The 16032-nt window shown below is 50.4% G+C and overlaps 7 protein-coding genes across 7 annotated transcripts; 3 read left to right on the plus strand and 4 right to left on the minus strand.

Moving 5' to 3' along the window:
• Positions 1–623: 623 nt before the first annotated feature.
• PSV08DRAFT_246808 (uncharacterized protein) lies at positions 624–1190 on the minus strand (the record flags this gene model as incomplete). Its single annotated transcript, XM_014225864.1, has 1 exon — positions 624–1190. One exon carries the CDS (start codon positions 1188–1190, stop codon positions 624–626), a length of 567 nt encoding a protein of 188 aa, XP_014081339.1.
• Positions 1191–1488: 298 nt separating this feature from the next.
• On the minus strand, positions 1489–2465 carry PSV08DRAFT_361702 (uncharacterized protein). Its single transcript, XM_014225865.2, has 2 exons — positions 2233–2465; positions 1489–2160 (listed from the first exon to the last, which is right to left on the minus strand). Exons 1-2 carry the CDS (start codon positions 2284–2286, stop codon positions 1606–1608), a joined length of 609 nt encoding a protein of 202 aa, XP_014081340.1. The 5' UTR covers positions 2287–2465; the 3' UTR covers positions 1489–1605.
• A 1845-nt stretch (positions 2466–4310) lies between these two features.
• Positions 4311–5146, plus strand: PSV08DRAFT_361703 (uncharacterized protein; the record flags this gene model as incomplete). The annotated part of the gene is made up of 2 exons (XM_014225867.1): positions 4311–4718; positions 4840–5146. The coding sequence occupies 2 exons, from the start codon at positions 4311–4313 to the stop codon at positions 5062–5064; spliced, it is 633 nt and encodes a 210-aa protein (XP_014081342.1). The 3' UTR covers positions 5065–5146.
• Positions 5147–5406: 260 nt separating this feature from the next.
• On the minus strand, positions 5407–9145 carry PSV08DRAFT_179514 (NPL4 family-domain-containing protein; the record flags this gene model as incomplete). Its single annotated transcript, XM_014225868.1, has 5 exons — positions 5407–6544; positions 6598–6728; positions 7105–7377; positions 7426–8890; positions 8937–9145. 5 exons carry the CDS (start codon positions 9143–9145, stop codon positions 5407–5409), a joined length of 3216 nt encoding a protein of 1071 aa, XP_014081343.1.
• A 287-nt stretch (positions 9146–9432) lies between these two features.
• PSV08DRAFT_361706 (Sec62/63 complex, subunit Sec66) lies at positions 9433–10484 on the plus strand. Its single transcript, XM_014225869.2, has 2 exons — positions 9433–10025; positions 10080–10484. Exons 1-2 carry the CDS (start codon positions 9630–9632, stop codon positions 10311–10313), a joined length of 630 nt encoding a protein of 209 aa, XP_014081344.1. The 5' UTR covers positions 9433–9629; the 3' UTR covers positions 10314–10484.
• PSV08DRAFT_401378 (uncharacterized protein) lies at positions 10460–12014 on the minus strand. The gene is made up of 2 exons (XM_014225870.2): positions 11696–12014; positions 10460–11635 (listed from the first exon to the last, which is right to left on the minus strand). The coding sequence occupies exons 1-2, from the start codon at positions 11967–11969 to the stop codon at positions 10716–10718; spliced, it is 1194 nt and encodes a 397-aa protein (XP_014081345.1). The 5' UTR covers positions 11970–12014; the 3' UTR covers positions 10460–10715.
• A 101-nt stretch (positions 12015–12115) lies between these two features.
• Positions 12116–13804, plus strand: PSV08DRAFT_201280 (uncharacterized protein). Its single transcript, XM_014225871.2, has 3 exons — positions 12116–12372; positions 12423–12709; positions 12761–13804. Exons 1-3 carry the CDS (start codon positions 12227–12229, stop codon positions 13522–13524), a joined length of 1197 nt encoding a protein of 398 aa, XP_014081346.1. The 5' UTR covers positions 12116–12226; the 3' UTR covers positions 13525–13804.
• Positions 13805–16032: the final 2228 nt, after the last annotated feature.

Raw genomic sequence — 16032 nt, forward strand, 5'->3', positions numbered from 1 at the left:
GAAATGGGCGCGTTGATAGAGAGTTCTGGCCCTTGGATGCAGAGAGAGAGAGAGTCACCGTAACAGTGAACTAGAGGAGAAATAGCTCAAGGCATCAAGCCCAAACAGTCGTTGTTTACGAGAGTCATGAAATTTAGTCGCTGCGTCGGCCCGAGCTTCGGCGCTAGCCCCAAAACGGCCAAGGGTATCCGCTCCTCCATGTTCATACCGCAACGTCTTTCACCCCTGTATCTGCATCTCTGCTGATCAGCATTCGTTGCTCATGTCGGCGAGGCTTACGCCTTAGCCGGCGGAACAGGCATAAAAACAACAACTACGTGAGCTGCTCTATGCAGCTACTCATTGACCTTGTCTTACCATTAAACATATTGAATATCTCTGCTCGACGATGTGCTAGGTAAACCATTAGGCCACATAGAATTTGACAGTCCTCGATGGCATGATATCAGTTTTTGCGAGACCACTGACTGAGCAACCGATGCATAAAAGTGTGTTAATAGAATGCTGACATAGAACCATCTAAGGACAACGACACTGAGAACATTCGCATGCTCGGCGAAAACAATGGAGGCTCAAAACTAGCCGATGAACCAGCAATGCGATTGTTGCCCGTATATCCCAAATCAAACAGCAACATCGAGTGCCTTCTCCGGTCGGTATTCCGTACATGCTGTTCCGTCACCTTTTGTATCTCCAGCTACCCCCGCCACTCCGTCATGACTGTTCGTGTTTTCGTCTGTACATTTCCATCTCAGGTGTTTCTTTGGTTTCATGACCGCCATTTGTCGCATCTCGGGCTTCTTTTCTCCAAGGTCCCCGTCAACCACATTGAACCCCTTGTCGGTGACACCCTGTTCCAACCACTCACTTGCTCTGTCATCACTAGAACTAGTCTTGATCTCGGGAAGAAGTTCGATAGATGGTGGCCGTGACACTGATGAGTAGTGCTGCAGTAGGTCCTCTCGCTGCTCTTGCTGTGTTTGCTGTCGGGAAATTCGATGCGATAGACGAGACTCGCGACCACTTTCGGGGTCGAGAAGCCTCGGCTCGAAATCTTGTCGAGGATGAACTTTTCTCTTGTGCCGATTGACGAATCGAATGAGCAGGTAAATCATGATCACGATCAATATCGCTGAAGTCAAGACAACAAGGCCGAGGAAGAGATTGGCCGTGATGCTTGAGACAATCATGTCGCAACTTGAAGCTGCCAGTTGCCGTCTGAATATGCAAAAGGACGAGTCCAGAGATGTTGTTGATTTTGTGGTCCCTTCAGTAGCAAGCCTACTGCGTATTTAAGCCTGACATGAGCGACGTGCACTACGTCACTGCATCTCAATCAGGTGCAAAGAACAAGAAAATATGTGCGAGCCCATACATGAGCCTTACTGCACGAAGATCTGACCAAAACGTTGAGTTGTATCCTAACGTTGTGCAGAGTCGCACGACCATGGGCAATACATTCTGTGCGACAGTTGTGGACTCGAGGGATATGACTACCAGATTGGATTTTTCAAACACGGATACGATGAAGAAAAGGACAACTTTAAGATTCAGCAGATAAGCTCAATGAGGACGAGCTGACTCGTAGACGATACTTTATGCGGACTACTTCTCCAATGGACCAAGGTAATCGTAAACCATCGTCACCCTCACAACCGCACCCGTATCAATCTTCCTAACAGCAAACTTCTTGATCAACTTCCTCTGCCCGCCAGATTCAGCGAAGCCCCAAACGTTCCATGAAATCCACTTGCTCGCCGCATTGGACACGAAGCATTCTACAATATCTCCTTGTTGGGTTTCCTCCAACCACCCCTCAGTCATGTACTTGATATCTTCATCCGTCGCACCTGTTTCCCTGGACTCTTCCCGGAATTTCTCGAGAGTGGAGTAGCGGGAACGGCCTTTGAGGACGCCGAAGATAAAGTCGGTGTGATCGCGGTAGGTCCAGTCCAGGGTTCGTTTTTCGGGCGAACCCTTGAGGCCACCGGTGAGGACCTGGTCAATTTTAATGTGCGTGGTAGGCGCACCGTCTGAACCATCAACGGTGCTTTGGTTCAAGTATTGGGTCAGGGTTGCTGCATCAATGGCCTTTCGTGTGAGCCAGCCGATGCCCTGGAGGGAGAGAACTGGATCGAAGGCATCAGACTCAGACTTGTTCTGCAAGGTAACGTTAGAGGATCTGTTGAAGCATCGCTCATTTGGTAATCATGGCATTCGCCAGAGTCTTACCATACTCCATCGTCCAACGAGGTTCTTGATGTCAATGTTCGCGGGAGACGCCATGTTTGCTGGTACCGTGTTTTGCTGACTTTATAGATTCCTTAAAAGTGCGAAAGGCTGATGATTTATCTTTAATTATGTTGAGTTATCGACGTAGGAAGCTGCATGTCATCTGAGGGGTAGCCGTCGTCGGTATCCTTATACCGCCCCAACCCCACCTACACACCACGATTCCCGAGGACAGCCATTTAGGCATGCATCTCCTTTACTCCGCAAATGTACGCTGTCACATTCATTCCAAAAGCATGTGTAAGCCTTGTCGTACTGCCTACCGAGGCTTACCCCCTTTGGCGTTATCCCCTTTGGGATGATCCCCTTCAGGATAGTAGCGCCCCTCGGGAAACACTAAAATCGCCTGTCTCACACCAACCACACGGGAAATATGTAAGTCAGTACATGAGCAAAGACATTGTCAAAGCACCCCGATGGCTCAACGGACGATAGAAGATGGGCGGAAAAACAAACCGACGATGGCTTGGGAATGAGTGCGTCGGAGAGCGGTGAAGCGAGGCATAGAGTCCCAAAGCAGAAGGCGACGAATCCGAGAACTCAGGCTCATTTCACAGAGGATTTCTCCGCCATTCCGAAACCGCCGTCCCCCCGAGCCTTCAAAAACTTGTTGTTGCACCCCCATCTGCGACGAATTGGAATACCACGGTCCGGCTCTGGTAACACGCACACATACACATCCGGATAAACGAGCGCCTTCACAAGGTCGCAGACAACAAAAGACTATCTCACGATGATCCAATTGTAGGAAAGACATGCGGTGGTGTCGCAACTGGTTTCAAAAATCCTCGTTGTTGGTGCCTGTTCTTCCATCACCAGGACCATCGAATCTCAAACCGAAGACTTGAAAATCTCTCCCCTCCTCACGATGGCGCTACTACTTTCAGGGTCTATGTAATTTCCCTCAAAAGGCGCATATCACCTCAGGCACGAAGTACTTGGATTGGCCAGAATATCCCGAAACCTCCGTCCTGTTTCAACGGCCGCAGGTTTGGTGTGCCGTAGCGCAAACCCGTTGCGCCAACAATGACTTACCGCGTCGTGAACGCGGGGAGAAGAATATGAACACGGCACGTTTCCCTCGTTCAACGCTAAGGCTGCGACGCAGAATGTTTATGATATCCATAGACCGTGCCATGGTTCTACGGCCGAAAGAAATACATAATGTCTGTATCATCCTCACATGGGAGTGTTTTGGTTCTGGCTTTCGCTTTACTTTACCCTTGACTCCCTGCAATCCTTCGCTTTTACATTCATGCGCAAATACCTGTCAAAATAAGCGCCAACTGATTTTTTTACCCCCAAGTGTCTTTTGTTGCACACTCGGGCATTCAGATTGCAGAATTTGTCACGCAGAGTCTTGTCACTCTTTACTCATTGGCAGCGCGCACAAACTTATACCACTCTATTACCGCGTACGATCATCTCACAGCGTTACACATACTGGAAACGTGTACTTGTGCACATTCCAATCACCATTTCACAAATCCTCGACGTTGTACCTCTTCCAAGCAGGCTTACAATTCACGACTCTTGTTTTGAGCGACTGGAAATTGGATCTGAGGTACGGTGTGCAGGACACACAATAATTGGCGCGGATATTCTCTCGGTCCATCCTTAGCCCTCATCTCACGATACTATCCACGAACCAGACGAGTTTTTCTTCGAGCAGAGATCCTAGGGCGATCAAAAGCTTCTGCACAGACCCGTCAAGTTGGCCAGCCTCTCGTTCACTTGGTCGTTTTGGTCGCGCTGGCCGTTTGCTTGTTTATTAAAACCCCCTGGCTCACCCACAACCTCTCACCCGCGACACTTCAGCAGCCATTCTTTAATATCCGGTCCTTTAGATCAAGCCGCTCATTAGGTTCATCTCTCGACTACCCACGCAACCCTGCAAGCAGCGCACCCGTTTTATTCTCTCCACGATACCCAACATCTACATTACATCAGATAGCAAAACACCGACAAACACTGGCAAAATGAGACTAACAACCCTCTTCTTCGTCGCCAGCACAGCCATGGCATCTCGATTCCACTTACTTGAGGATAACAATGCCGCCAATATGCTTCTGGACCGTGCCATAGACCCTGCCGACATGAACCCCACACAGTTCTCCATACTGTCAGTGCTCAAGACCGCCATGCCATCTGGCACCAGCATTCCCATGCCGACGGGTACTTCTGAGCCAGATTGGTACAAGAACCTGCCTGATGACGTCAAGAGCCTGTTGCCTCAGTTTTACCCTGCAACTACTACTGCGTCTGTAGAGCGTACCAGTACCAGCAGTGAGGTTGTTAGCCAAGCGTCTTCGACACCAACTTCGACTCCGGTTTTGACAAGCAGTCTGGTGAGCGAGGAGGCATCATCATCATCTGCGTTTGTATCTGCCGCTGCAGTTACATCTGCCTCTGTGCAGGTTTCATCGGTAAGTAAACATAAACAACACATATCCCTTTCAAGTCTACTACCGTACACGGCCATCCCTACCAAAAAAACCTCTCCTCTGTTCTGAATTCTTTTTTGGGCATCCAACTAACCAGCCACAGTCTTCTCTCCCATCCACCTCCACACCAACAATCCCCCTTTTCTCCTCCACCGTCTCAACTTTCCCTTCTGCCTCTTCCAACAGTAGCACTACAGTCACTACGACATCCGCCTCGCCAACCCCGTCTGCGCTCTTTTCTGCTGGCCTGAGAAATACCGTGCATACAGGCTTGCTGGCAGCTGTGGCGTATGTTAGTGTTGCGCTGGGATTCTGTTTGTTTGCTTAGAGGATGAGTCAATGACGAGCCGTCGTTATTTGCGTGTTGACGCGTGATCGGTAGGCGAGTAATGTAGTCTAATGTCTTTATGCCCTTCTTATTTCTTCTCTTTTTTGTTAGTAACTGCTGTATGTGTATGCGGAAAGAGTAAGCAGGTGAAAGCCCTTGTGGTTGTGCGTTTTCAAGGAAGCGACAGAGGGAGACAACGATTAGTGTTCTTTTTTTTTCGAAGCGTGTGTATATTAAAATACCCCCAGTGGAGATATCCATCTGCATCACGATTACTATGAATCAAGTTTTTTTTTTCATTTTCCACACTTTACACTTTTCATGTAATCATCATATAGCCTCTCACAAACATAATACCCCAGCAACCCTAACCCCCAAATCCAGGACGGCAAGATGCTCATCACTCCCATCCACCAGCCTCTTATCCGTCTCACTAAACACTGCTGCAAGCCGCACTTTCTTCACATCCTCTACCCGCTCATCAAACATAAGCTGCTCGTACAACTGTCCAACCGTCTGCGCTGCACTCCACCCCTCTGCAACCATATTCTCGACTACCTTGGCAATCTCATGGTACCGTATCGACTTTTGTGCTGAAGACTTAGGGAAGAGCGCAGATGTGAAAGTAGAGAGGGTATCGGGGGGTAAAACGCCTGCGATTTCGGCAATAGTGGGGAGGGACACAGACGGTGTTGTCGCCGTGTTGCTTGAATCAATGTCCATCTCGTCATCCTCCGGGACCGCCGTACGCTTTTTTCCTTTTTTGTTGCTGCCGCCTTGAGATTGTATAGCGCCAACAAGCCGTGCAGCAGATTGTAAGAATGTGATTGCCTTTCGTAAATCGCCATCCGCTACACGCACTAGTTCCTCTGCTACACCGTCGTCCAGCCGCACATTCTCAAGCGCAGCGATGTCGCTAACGCGCTTGACGGCATTGCCCTGGTCGAGACTTTTGAAGCGGAATTTAGAGCAGCGGGAGGCGAGGGGGTCGATGATGCGGGTGACGTAGTTGCAGACGAGGCAGAAGCGCGTCATGCGGCTGTATGTTTCCATTGTGCGGCGGAGCGCGGATTGTGCGTCTTGCGTCATGCTGTCTGCCTCGTCGAGGACGATGATCTTGAAGGGTGGGCACGGGTACTTGTCCCGGTATCGTACCATGCCTCCTTCTCCTGTCCCGCTCTTGTCTTCTACCATGACGTTGTATGTTGGTGCTACGCTAAGTTGTTGGCGGGCAAAGTCTTTGACTTTTTGTCGTACGATGCTGATACCACGCTCGTCGGATGCGTTCAGTTCCAGCACGCGCGACTTCATGAGTTCGGGTCCGTAAAGTTCTTTAGCAAGGGCGAGGATAGTCGAGGTTTTTCCTGTTCCTGGGGGGCCGTAGAACAGCATGTGGGGGAGGTTGGAGGACTGCATTGTGCGGGAGAGGACTTGAATAGTGTTATCCTGGGCTGTAACTTCGGACAGCGTCTTGGGTCGGCTGCAATGGTTGTTAGCCTGGAGTCTATGAGGTTGTTACGTGGGGTTGTGTACTATTTCTCTACCCATGGTTGCAAGCGATTTGGCTCTTGCTTTGTTGTAGGGGCTTTGGACGAACTCGCTTGCGCAGCGGCCTGTTGCCGAGCCTTGATGTTGAAGAAATCGGCCATTGTCGCTTGTAGTGGCTGCGTTGAAGTTGGGCGAAGTTGGAGAGCTAAAGTGCGACGCGTCGACGCGAACTCGCGAAAGCACGTTATTGCCAACCGTGCGGTGGCTCACCAATCACGTCACCATCACTGCACATAGAATGTCATGTCGTTTGGAAGATCAAAGTATTTCTTGAATTATTGGATCTAAAGCTGAACATTACAGCTCAGTGCTTATCTCATGCACGCCTCGCTCATCTTGGCGTAATCCATTCGTTCATCAAGCCCACATGCCATCATAACTGGCGCTCTGCTACGCTGCCCATCATCGGTCGAAATTCGTACCTATGGTGTTAAGGGTCACGCCTCAGGAGCCAGACTAGAAACATCTAATCTACTTCCCATTCAGCCTAACCCCCTTGACCCGCTTAGCCAATTGTACTGAATCGGAATCTGAGCCATAGGAGGGCTGTCGCATTGTACGCTGGTGCTCCAGGGGAAGAGGTGCTGCAGCCCCCCTCCTGGCTGATTGAGAGGGAGAGGGAGACTGATAGGAACGTTTCGGGGGGCGCTCACCACTTTCTTTGAGAATGGTTAGAAGAGTTGCCCAGCCTGGCGTGTGCTGGAGTGCTGAGCCTTCTGACGTATCGTGCGTCGATGCAACCTTGAACAGAAGCGATTCTTCGTCCTTTTCACCAAATTAGTAAACACTGGCAGAATTCAGGAGGCAATTTACCTTTGATAGGATGCCCAGGTTGTGGATGAAGCAGAGCATATGAAAATTCGAAATCGCTTTCAGGCCACTGGCAGTGTTGAGAGCGAGACCATTTGCCTTGGCATTGAGAGCCTTGCTAAGATGCGTAATCTCGGGCATTTCGCCCATGGCTTCACGGTTTTCAATTGGAAACTTGCCGCCAGTAAAGAGAGGATTTGGCTGAGTAGGAAAACCATGAGTAAGTGTAAGAAGCAGATACTCAACTGGAAAGTCAGGTTTAGCAATTTCTTGTACGTTTGCGCCGTGCTCGTTGATCTTTCGGTAGAAAACTTCAGGGATATATCGCGTGCGGTTGAGGGCCTCGTTGTCTTCTTCTGACTGGACAAGCATGACCTTGGGTTCCGCCGAAGGCTCGATGATGTCGGCGCGCACCATCTCAACAGCATCGTTTGATACCTGATAAGATGAGATGCCAATCTGACCTTGGTCGTCACCGCTAATAACACATGTTACAAAGTTAGATCCATGTCGACCGGTGTCGCTCCATTTTGACGGCCGAGGGTACTTTGCCTGATACCGTGCCGCGAAGCAAACCTCAAGTGAAGACAGATAATAGGAATCTATATGTCGCTTGCAGATGACGGAGCCATCACCCTTGTCGGCGTCGAGAAGATCAGTAAAGATGACACCGACTCGCTGTAGCCCGCACTGTGCGGCGATGTCGTCAATAACCTGTTCGTTATCCCAATCACCCAACGATATCCCGTCTACTTCATTGATCTGTGGAGGCTCGTAGATGGTCTCAACCACAGCCTTTGTCCCTAGTGGCACCTCGGTGTACTCCTCATATCTGCCGTATAAGAAACCCAGTCGCTGACATCCAGTTTGCCTCCAGAAGTTGATCAAATCGTCGACAACCTGTATAGATGCAAACTCGACGTGGTCCACCATGCGATATTCTTGCGGCTTGAGCGAAATGGCGCTGGGCATGCACTTCGTACAGATGCCCTCCGGGAATGGCTTGTGTCCCGATGGACAGTCGGGTCGTACGCGGTAGTAGGGTTCGGTCAGAGGTGGGATGTAAGAACTTCCGAGCTCCGGTCTGTTTTTTGCCGAATTGACTTTGCGCAGATACGAATGGAAGGAAAGATGCTTGATCTTCTTTTCAGCAAGGTACTCGGGCGAGTAGGGTTCCAGCGGCATGCAGTAGTCGCACATGCCCTTAGGTCCGTGGGTACACATGCGGACGTCGCGTTTGCGGGGAATCTTGCCATCTTGCTTGTCGAGCCGATCGTCAAGCGGAGACTGCCTGATCACTTCCCATGGCTTCTTTATGATCTGCGTGGGGGCGTCGAGGGGCACAGAGGCGGTTTCGGAGGGTTGGACGGGTTTGCCATTTAGTCGCGCGCCACCAGAGGCAATTGCAGCATGACCATTCGATGGTGTAGATTGCTCTTCAAAGGATAGAAAGAGCTGTGCGCCGTTCCTGAAGAGACGTGAGCGGCGACATCAAGCTTGGCCAAGCTACTTACGACAGGTTCACTTGCTTGAAGCTCACGCCTTTGAGATCAACGAATTTCCTCGCATCACCACCTTGCGGACGGTTGCTGACGCTGAGGCTCTGGAGATCGATATTCTTGGGAAGCTTCTCGGCGATTTGTGGGAGAATGTCTGGGAAAGTATCTTCGGGCTGCACCGTCAATCTGAATTGGCCCTCTTTGCTAACGAACCTAAGTATCATGGCGGGACACTATCAGTTTTGAGGGGAGGGACAAATGCGTCGGGGGGTGGAACAGGCCAAGGAATAGAAGCGGTAGAGGTTGCAGGAGGAAGGAGAGGCGTAAATACAAACAGAGTCGGGATGTAATGAACGGTGGTTGTAGACTGATTACACACACAGTGACTAGGAGGGCGTCGAAGGCGGCAGAATGACGCGCGCGACGTTAGCGCACACCCTGGTTGTAGCGCGAAACCACCCGGGCCTTTGCCGAGTTGCGAACTGGCCAGATATTCTATCGATAACTGACCATACGGCGAGCGCATCCCACAACTACCTGGCCTTCACCCTCCTGCCCAACTGGATCTCACTTCTGAGGACACCGCCGCTCCTTTAGCACTTTTGCACAAACATTTGCCGTCACCTGCAACGTGTCCCGCCAACCAAACACTTCTCTACAACACCAATAGTAATTCCCGTGGCCCTCATCTGACGCCCACGATCCAAAATGTGGCCCTTTGACGCCGTCGACTGGCTTATGCTCACTGTACCCTTTGCCTACATTGGTATACTGGCTGGCTCTTTCGGTGTCTTCACAAACCTATATCGCAAGCGCAAGGCTGCCAACGCTGCGTCTCTCGAACCCTGGTTCCCCACCCACCTCCAGCGCAATGTCTACCTCTCCCTTCTGCACATGGAAGACCCCAAGGTGCCAGACAGCATCCTAAAGGCCGCCCTGCTGCGCCGGGCAACAGAAGATATCCACCGAATTGTCCAGATTAGGAATGCGAAGCAGGCGCTCCAGGTCCTGTTGCAGAGGGGTAGTGTGGGCGATGATTTGTGGCAGAGGTTCCAGCGCGCTGAGAAGGAAATAGAAGAAGAGCTCAGAGACGTTGTCAACGAGGTGAGTTTGCGCAACGCATTTGCGACATGCTGCATATGAACTGACGATTTGCAGGCCAATGCATTCGCACCAAACTGGGGCCAGACCATCTTCCAATCCGCTTCTGAAATGGCCCAGAACAACCACATCCGCGAGCGTCTGGCCGAGATTGAGTCAAAGGCCCCCGCCGAGAAGGAGTGGTGGGAGAACCGTCGGGCTGGTATCCAGTCAGAGTTCATGAAGGAATTGGATGACGAGAAAGCGAAGAGCGAGGAGGACGGTGTAATGGTGGAGAAGAGCAAGAACTGAGTGCCTTGCATGTCATGGTATACTTCAAGCTCCAATTCGAGTACATTTCTAGGGACGGGGGAAGAGGGATGAGGCTTTTGGCGTTTCTCAGCATTCGGGTGGCGCATTGTTTAGATGATTGCACACAACGGCATCATAGGCGTGAATACCATGATTTTTTTTAACTTGCTCAAATATTGATTGCACTGCTACCAAACGCCAATGATCCCATAGAGTACATGCTACTACGCTCTGCCATCCTAACCAATGGTTCTGATACACCATGTATAAAAGCCAAAACTTATACAGCTCAGCCTCCCTCTCTTGCTCTGTATCTATCCTCGTCGACTTACACCTCCGTCTCTTACACTTTATTCCTTACTAATTTCATTCCTTACACTTCATCTCTTGCACTACATTCTTCTACTTCCTCGCGGTGGGTCCGCTAACACCGGCACCAATGACGCTGGGAAGCTCCTCAGCACCCATTGAGTACAGCATGCCAATACCAGCCGAGACGAGGAAGGCCAGGATAACACCACTGCCGACAAATAGCCAGAACTGAACAGAGATGTCCTTCTTCTGGCAGGCGGGGCCTCCCCAGTAAGTCACCTTCTTCTTGGATTCCATGCCCTTGTCTTCGCCCACATGCTCAACTGTGGCTTTGCAGGCACATCCGTAGCAGTCGACCGTCTCTTGGTTGGATCCAGATCCGCGGCCCTTGTGGAGGAGCGTGCACTCGCCGTGGCTGGAGCAGTTGTGAGTCTGGCTCTGGCAAGCGTCCAGCGACTTGAAGCAGACGGGGAGGATGCCGCGCACGGGTCCCTTCTTATTCTTGCTGCTGTCGGCCTGGGCGATGGTAGAGAAGTCCTCGAGAACGGGAACCTTTGAGGTTGAGGGGGTGGCAGAGAGAACGGCTTCTGGGTTTTGGCGGCGCGCCTCCATGGCAGGGACGTCGTAGATGCCCCAGGGGTTGGCGGCACGCTTGGACTTGGACTTGGACGAGCGCGGCATCATGACTACGGTTGTGGAGAAACCAGCCTCCTCTGCCTTTTTGTTGACGTTGCTCAGCACCTGGGCGAGCTCCTCGGTCGTCATCTTGGAGCTCTCGTCGATGCGCCACATGTTGAGGTAGCCATTGTAGGCCTTTGATTTGCTCTTTGGAGGCAGCGCTGATTCAATCTCAAAGTTGGACTTGTATGTTCGCTGCTGGGGGTCTGGGTGTTCTGGCAGCGACTCGGCCTGTGTTATAAAGTCGTGGATCAGGCGGTCGTTGTCCGATGCAGAGGGCGCGCCGGATATCGAAAAGTCTAGTGTGCGATCTGATCCGTCGTTGATGATGACTGCAAGCTCGAGTTAGCCGGCAGCTTTCCGTGGCCGTGTTGGCCGTTGCCTCTGCCCACCTGTTGGTTCATCCTGGTCGACATCCTCTGCCCAGACTAGCAGATGCGCTTTGGAGACGTCTGCGTCATCTGCTCCAAACAGCGGCTGTCGCTTTCCTCCGTACGTGTTGATGTGGTGAATGGTGTCAGCATCTGCATGCTCGAGTGAGTGGAATCGCGACAGGCCCAGGCGCTGGGCGATGATAAGACGCGCAGTCTCTGGGCTGACGGTTGGCCGAGCTGCAAGCACAGCGCAGGACAGTGATGAGGCGAGAAAGGCCCCGGATAGCTTCATCGTGGGTGATGGGTTGGGGTTGGAGAGATTCGTTGCTGCGGCGGCGATGATGCAGTCGCCGGGGAAGCTGAGACCCAGATCTCGGAACTTGCCTTGGACGCCTCCGAGCCTATCGCCCACGCCTATAGCCAGAGCACCATTTGTCCACAACATGCAATCTATTCTTTGTCCAGCAAACTTGACCTGCATTTTTTGAGTCTACATTGCGCCTTCATGTCGCTTCTTGTCACTCACGTCTCTCATAATCTCTGCTTGCCATGTCCAGGCCACTGATGCTTCGGCGCAACTTCTCCCTCTTGAACAGGGTCCCTCATTCTCACATAGTGCGATCGGCCGCCCGCCATGGCCACGACAGCATCATAATCCAGCGAGTGCGTATACGCCGGCCTTTCTTTAGCAAGACGTGAGCAGTCTCACAAGTCCACTCCCGTCACATGCTGATTCATCTTGCAGACGTCTCGTTGGCACAGTCGCAGTCACTGCCGCAGCCTACGGCTTTGTCCAGTACTTGGGCTTAGAAATCGAGGTTGAAGAGGTACAAGAACAAGGCAGAAAAGACGGGTGGGAAGTGGCTGGCTCCGAGGAAGACGGTGAAGAAGAAGAGGACGATGACGCCATTCTATTCTTACCCACGGGCTTCTCGCGACCACGGCCAAGGACATTCTATAAAGGTTCGGATGCAGAGTGGAAGACGTTCAAGGAGATAGCCAACGACCGTGCAAGAGCGAGTAAGATACGTAGTAAGTACGGCTTGGCGAAGAAATAATCGCTCGTCACTAACAACACCATAGATGAGTTGGTTAGCATGGTGCGCAACAATGCCGAGAAGAAGACACTATACACTTCCCGCCTTGGCAAGATTGATACCTCAAGGGGCATGTCATGGGTGGAGATCCAGTTCCCAAACGGTCCGCCAGTTGAGTACGAGCGCCCAGGCATCGAGCTCACTGAGAATCTGCAATGGCGCAAGGCGACACGCCCGGTTGAAGATGCCCATCACCGGCGCCTGGAGAGGGTGCTGTATCCCAAAGAAGCCACGGATGCCTTATACAAAGATACCACAAGAAAAGCAGAAAAGGCATGGAAGAACTTCAAAATCTACATGGGCTGGGACCAAGAATCAAAATCAGAAACCGTCCAGGAACTCTTCCAACGCATCTCCACAAACCGCCAGCCCACCGGCGAATCAACAAGCATAGCCCCAAACACCTTTTCGGCCTCTGCAAATGATACCCAGCGACCGGGCGCCTCGCCCTCCCCAGCCCCCGTTGACGGCCCCGCGAGCATAGGCTTCGATCTCCCGGACCCAAAAAGCATGACGCTAGACCTTACTCAATTCCGCGCCGACTTTGCCAAAACCTATAGGCCCATCGTACTGCAACCTCCCCGTGGCGCATTCATAGTAAGAGCGCTCATAGAAATCTACGGTGACCGCGCCCGCTTGACGCTCAACGTGAGCGCCGTGTACGACCCCAAGCAAGGCCGATACGTCCAAATGTCGGTGGTTCCTTGGAACTATGTCGAGCATTACCAGCCTCCGCGGGGCGGACCGTGAGCGCGTTTCCTGGGTTGTTTGTGTGCATTGTTACTGGGCGTACTGGATTGGGGGGATTTGAGCGCTACATATTTGGATATCTTTGCATGGGTGGTGTCTGTTTTGGCGTAAAGCGTTCAAGCGGTATTATTGGCGAGTACATTACATGCTGTGTAGATGTGAAATGAAATATTCATGCTTGATGTGTTTTTTTTCTGTTGTTGATTTTGTTCCGTATACCAATAGAAGGCACGGTAAAATAGTATGTGTATCATTATATAATGCATGAGTAGTCTTTTGTGATTAATTTCTCCTTGTTGTAATTTCCATTTAAAAAAACTATCTGTGTTTCTTGGTTATAGTTTATTTTGTCATTCACCTTCTCCTCTCTACAAAGCACACCTTGCTTTTGTATCAACATTTACATCACGTTGTTGCCTGTAATTGATTCCTCGCTATCACTCTCATCCTGCACAGTCAATTAACCCCGCAAAATTATCTTGAGTCAAGAACTTTGATATGTGGCAACATGTGCACGGCTATCACCCTATCACCCTATTACTATTACTAACATTACTAACAGACTAAACTCATCTCACCAACTACGGCGCCGCACAACTCGAAAACCAGTATAAAACAACTCGTTTAGCCTGCCTCTAGCTTCTCCTGTTGTCTATATTAAACTATCAGCTCTACAGCATGCGCAAAACGCCTACAAAGTTGGCTTTTTTCGTCTATGTACTGTATCTTCTCTATCGATAACACTCTTAGCGTAGCCGTGGCTGTCACGTGGCTGCGCCCGACACCTTGAACAAGGTAGCCTAGGCCAATCCCCTGGCATTCTGATCCTCTCAAATTTTGCACTCATCAGTGACAAGGCACTCCTTTGTATCATCAAACCTCCAAAACCTTGTTAAAATAATAATATCCCTTCAAATCCGGGTCTAATTTTCATGTCCATATCTTACGTCTTATCTACCAATGCGGTAGTAGATGATATCAATTTGTTGTTGATGTACTGAGAAAGCCTTTTCTATCTAACTACCTATGTAGTGACCATACAATACGACTTCACTGAAACAAAATGAGACATTGCTGTACAGCAAGACTTGCAACGTCTTTCCTTCGAGATATGGGATGTGTGGAAAACGAAGAAGAAAAACGCTCAATACCTTCCTCCCTTCAAGATGAAGAGTCAAGATATCCTTCCAAATCCTATTCTAAGAGAGTTTTGATCTTTCCTTTTAGGTAATACATCTACGAGTTTCTGAGATTCAGTGTTAGAAAAGCTTCCTTGAGATTTTCTCCTTCTCTGATTACCGTCTATCCCTTAAAGTCTGCCTTTTGTATCTACACCACTATAGATACTCAAACGATACAGGAATCAAACGCGAAAGCCGACCAAGATATCTATAGTACGTAAACGACGATATTATGAAGCCAATGCTTCGCATTAGTGTGGGCTTCTTCACTTTGAGGTTATGGCTGTCGAGTACATGAGATGGGAGGATGTGCACGGTGAAAGCATGTGTGCTTGTGAGGGAAGTATTATTTATCAGGATTGCGCTTGCTGTACTTGGGCCTCTACCTTTTTTTACTATTAAAAGAATAAGACGATAGATGTAGTATTGGATTCCAACCCATCGATCTTAAGCGCCGAGTGCTTGGGGGCTAAGTCCTATAAATACCCGTTTTATATTTGGTCAAGTGACGCACGCCTACTGCACCACAAATTGTATTGCAGTTCTAGAATCTGCCGTGTTTGAACATAATGGTGAGCGGCAGTGGGAGAAGAATTCGGATAATAATCCGCAGCCGTCTCGTCTAGGTTGTGAATGCTCAAAACGGTCAAGATTATGGCCTGACAAGAGCACGACTTGGCAACCAACACGCCATCCCAACAGACCCATGTAGTCATCAACATTTTGTTTTTTCCAAGCTCTAAAGTTGTCTTTTGAAAACAGACGCGATGCAGACTCGCCTAAATACTCGCAATACAGCGTACGAGTCACTGACCGCATCGCACAGCAAGACAGCACGTACCCAGCGTCGTATGCATTGGCAGTGGAGTTTGAGTGGTGCCAAAAATTGTCGTATAGATAATAGCAGTTTCGTGCTATAGTGCTTGGATCGTCGTCATGACGCGACTTGGAAGACGCGTATGTTTGACACCGCCCCGGTAGCCCGGACATGCTCTTGTTTCTCAACTCGGGCTTGGAAAGATCAAAGGAGAGGTCGTACATGCGTGCTGCATAGCTCAATTAAACGCAGAACATGCGTAAATGGAATATATCGAAGTAGGGGCCAAGGTGCACTGGGGAGCACGTGCTCTGCTCTCTACCCAAAGTACATATGTACAGGTATACCACCAGAAAAGGCGTACCGTACTCTGCAGATAAGCAGATGGCTTACAATTGCCCCCCCCCCCCCCCCCCCCTGTGCTTCCCTCAGCTGGCGTTGCAGTGCATCGCCACCTCGTTCCTGACCTATACCGCATGGGATTGCTTTGGTCCTTCTCTTTCGAGACGT

This window comes from Bipolaris maydis (genome assembly GCF_028858645.1).
Source record: "Bipolaris maydis strain C4 unplaced genomic scaffold PSV08scaffold_6, whole genome shotgun sequence".
Taxonomy (NCBI): domain Eukaryota; kingdom Fungi; phylum Ascomycota; class Dothideomycetes; order Pleosporales; family Pleosporaceae; genus Bipolaris; species Bipolaris maydis.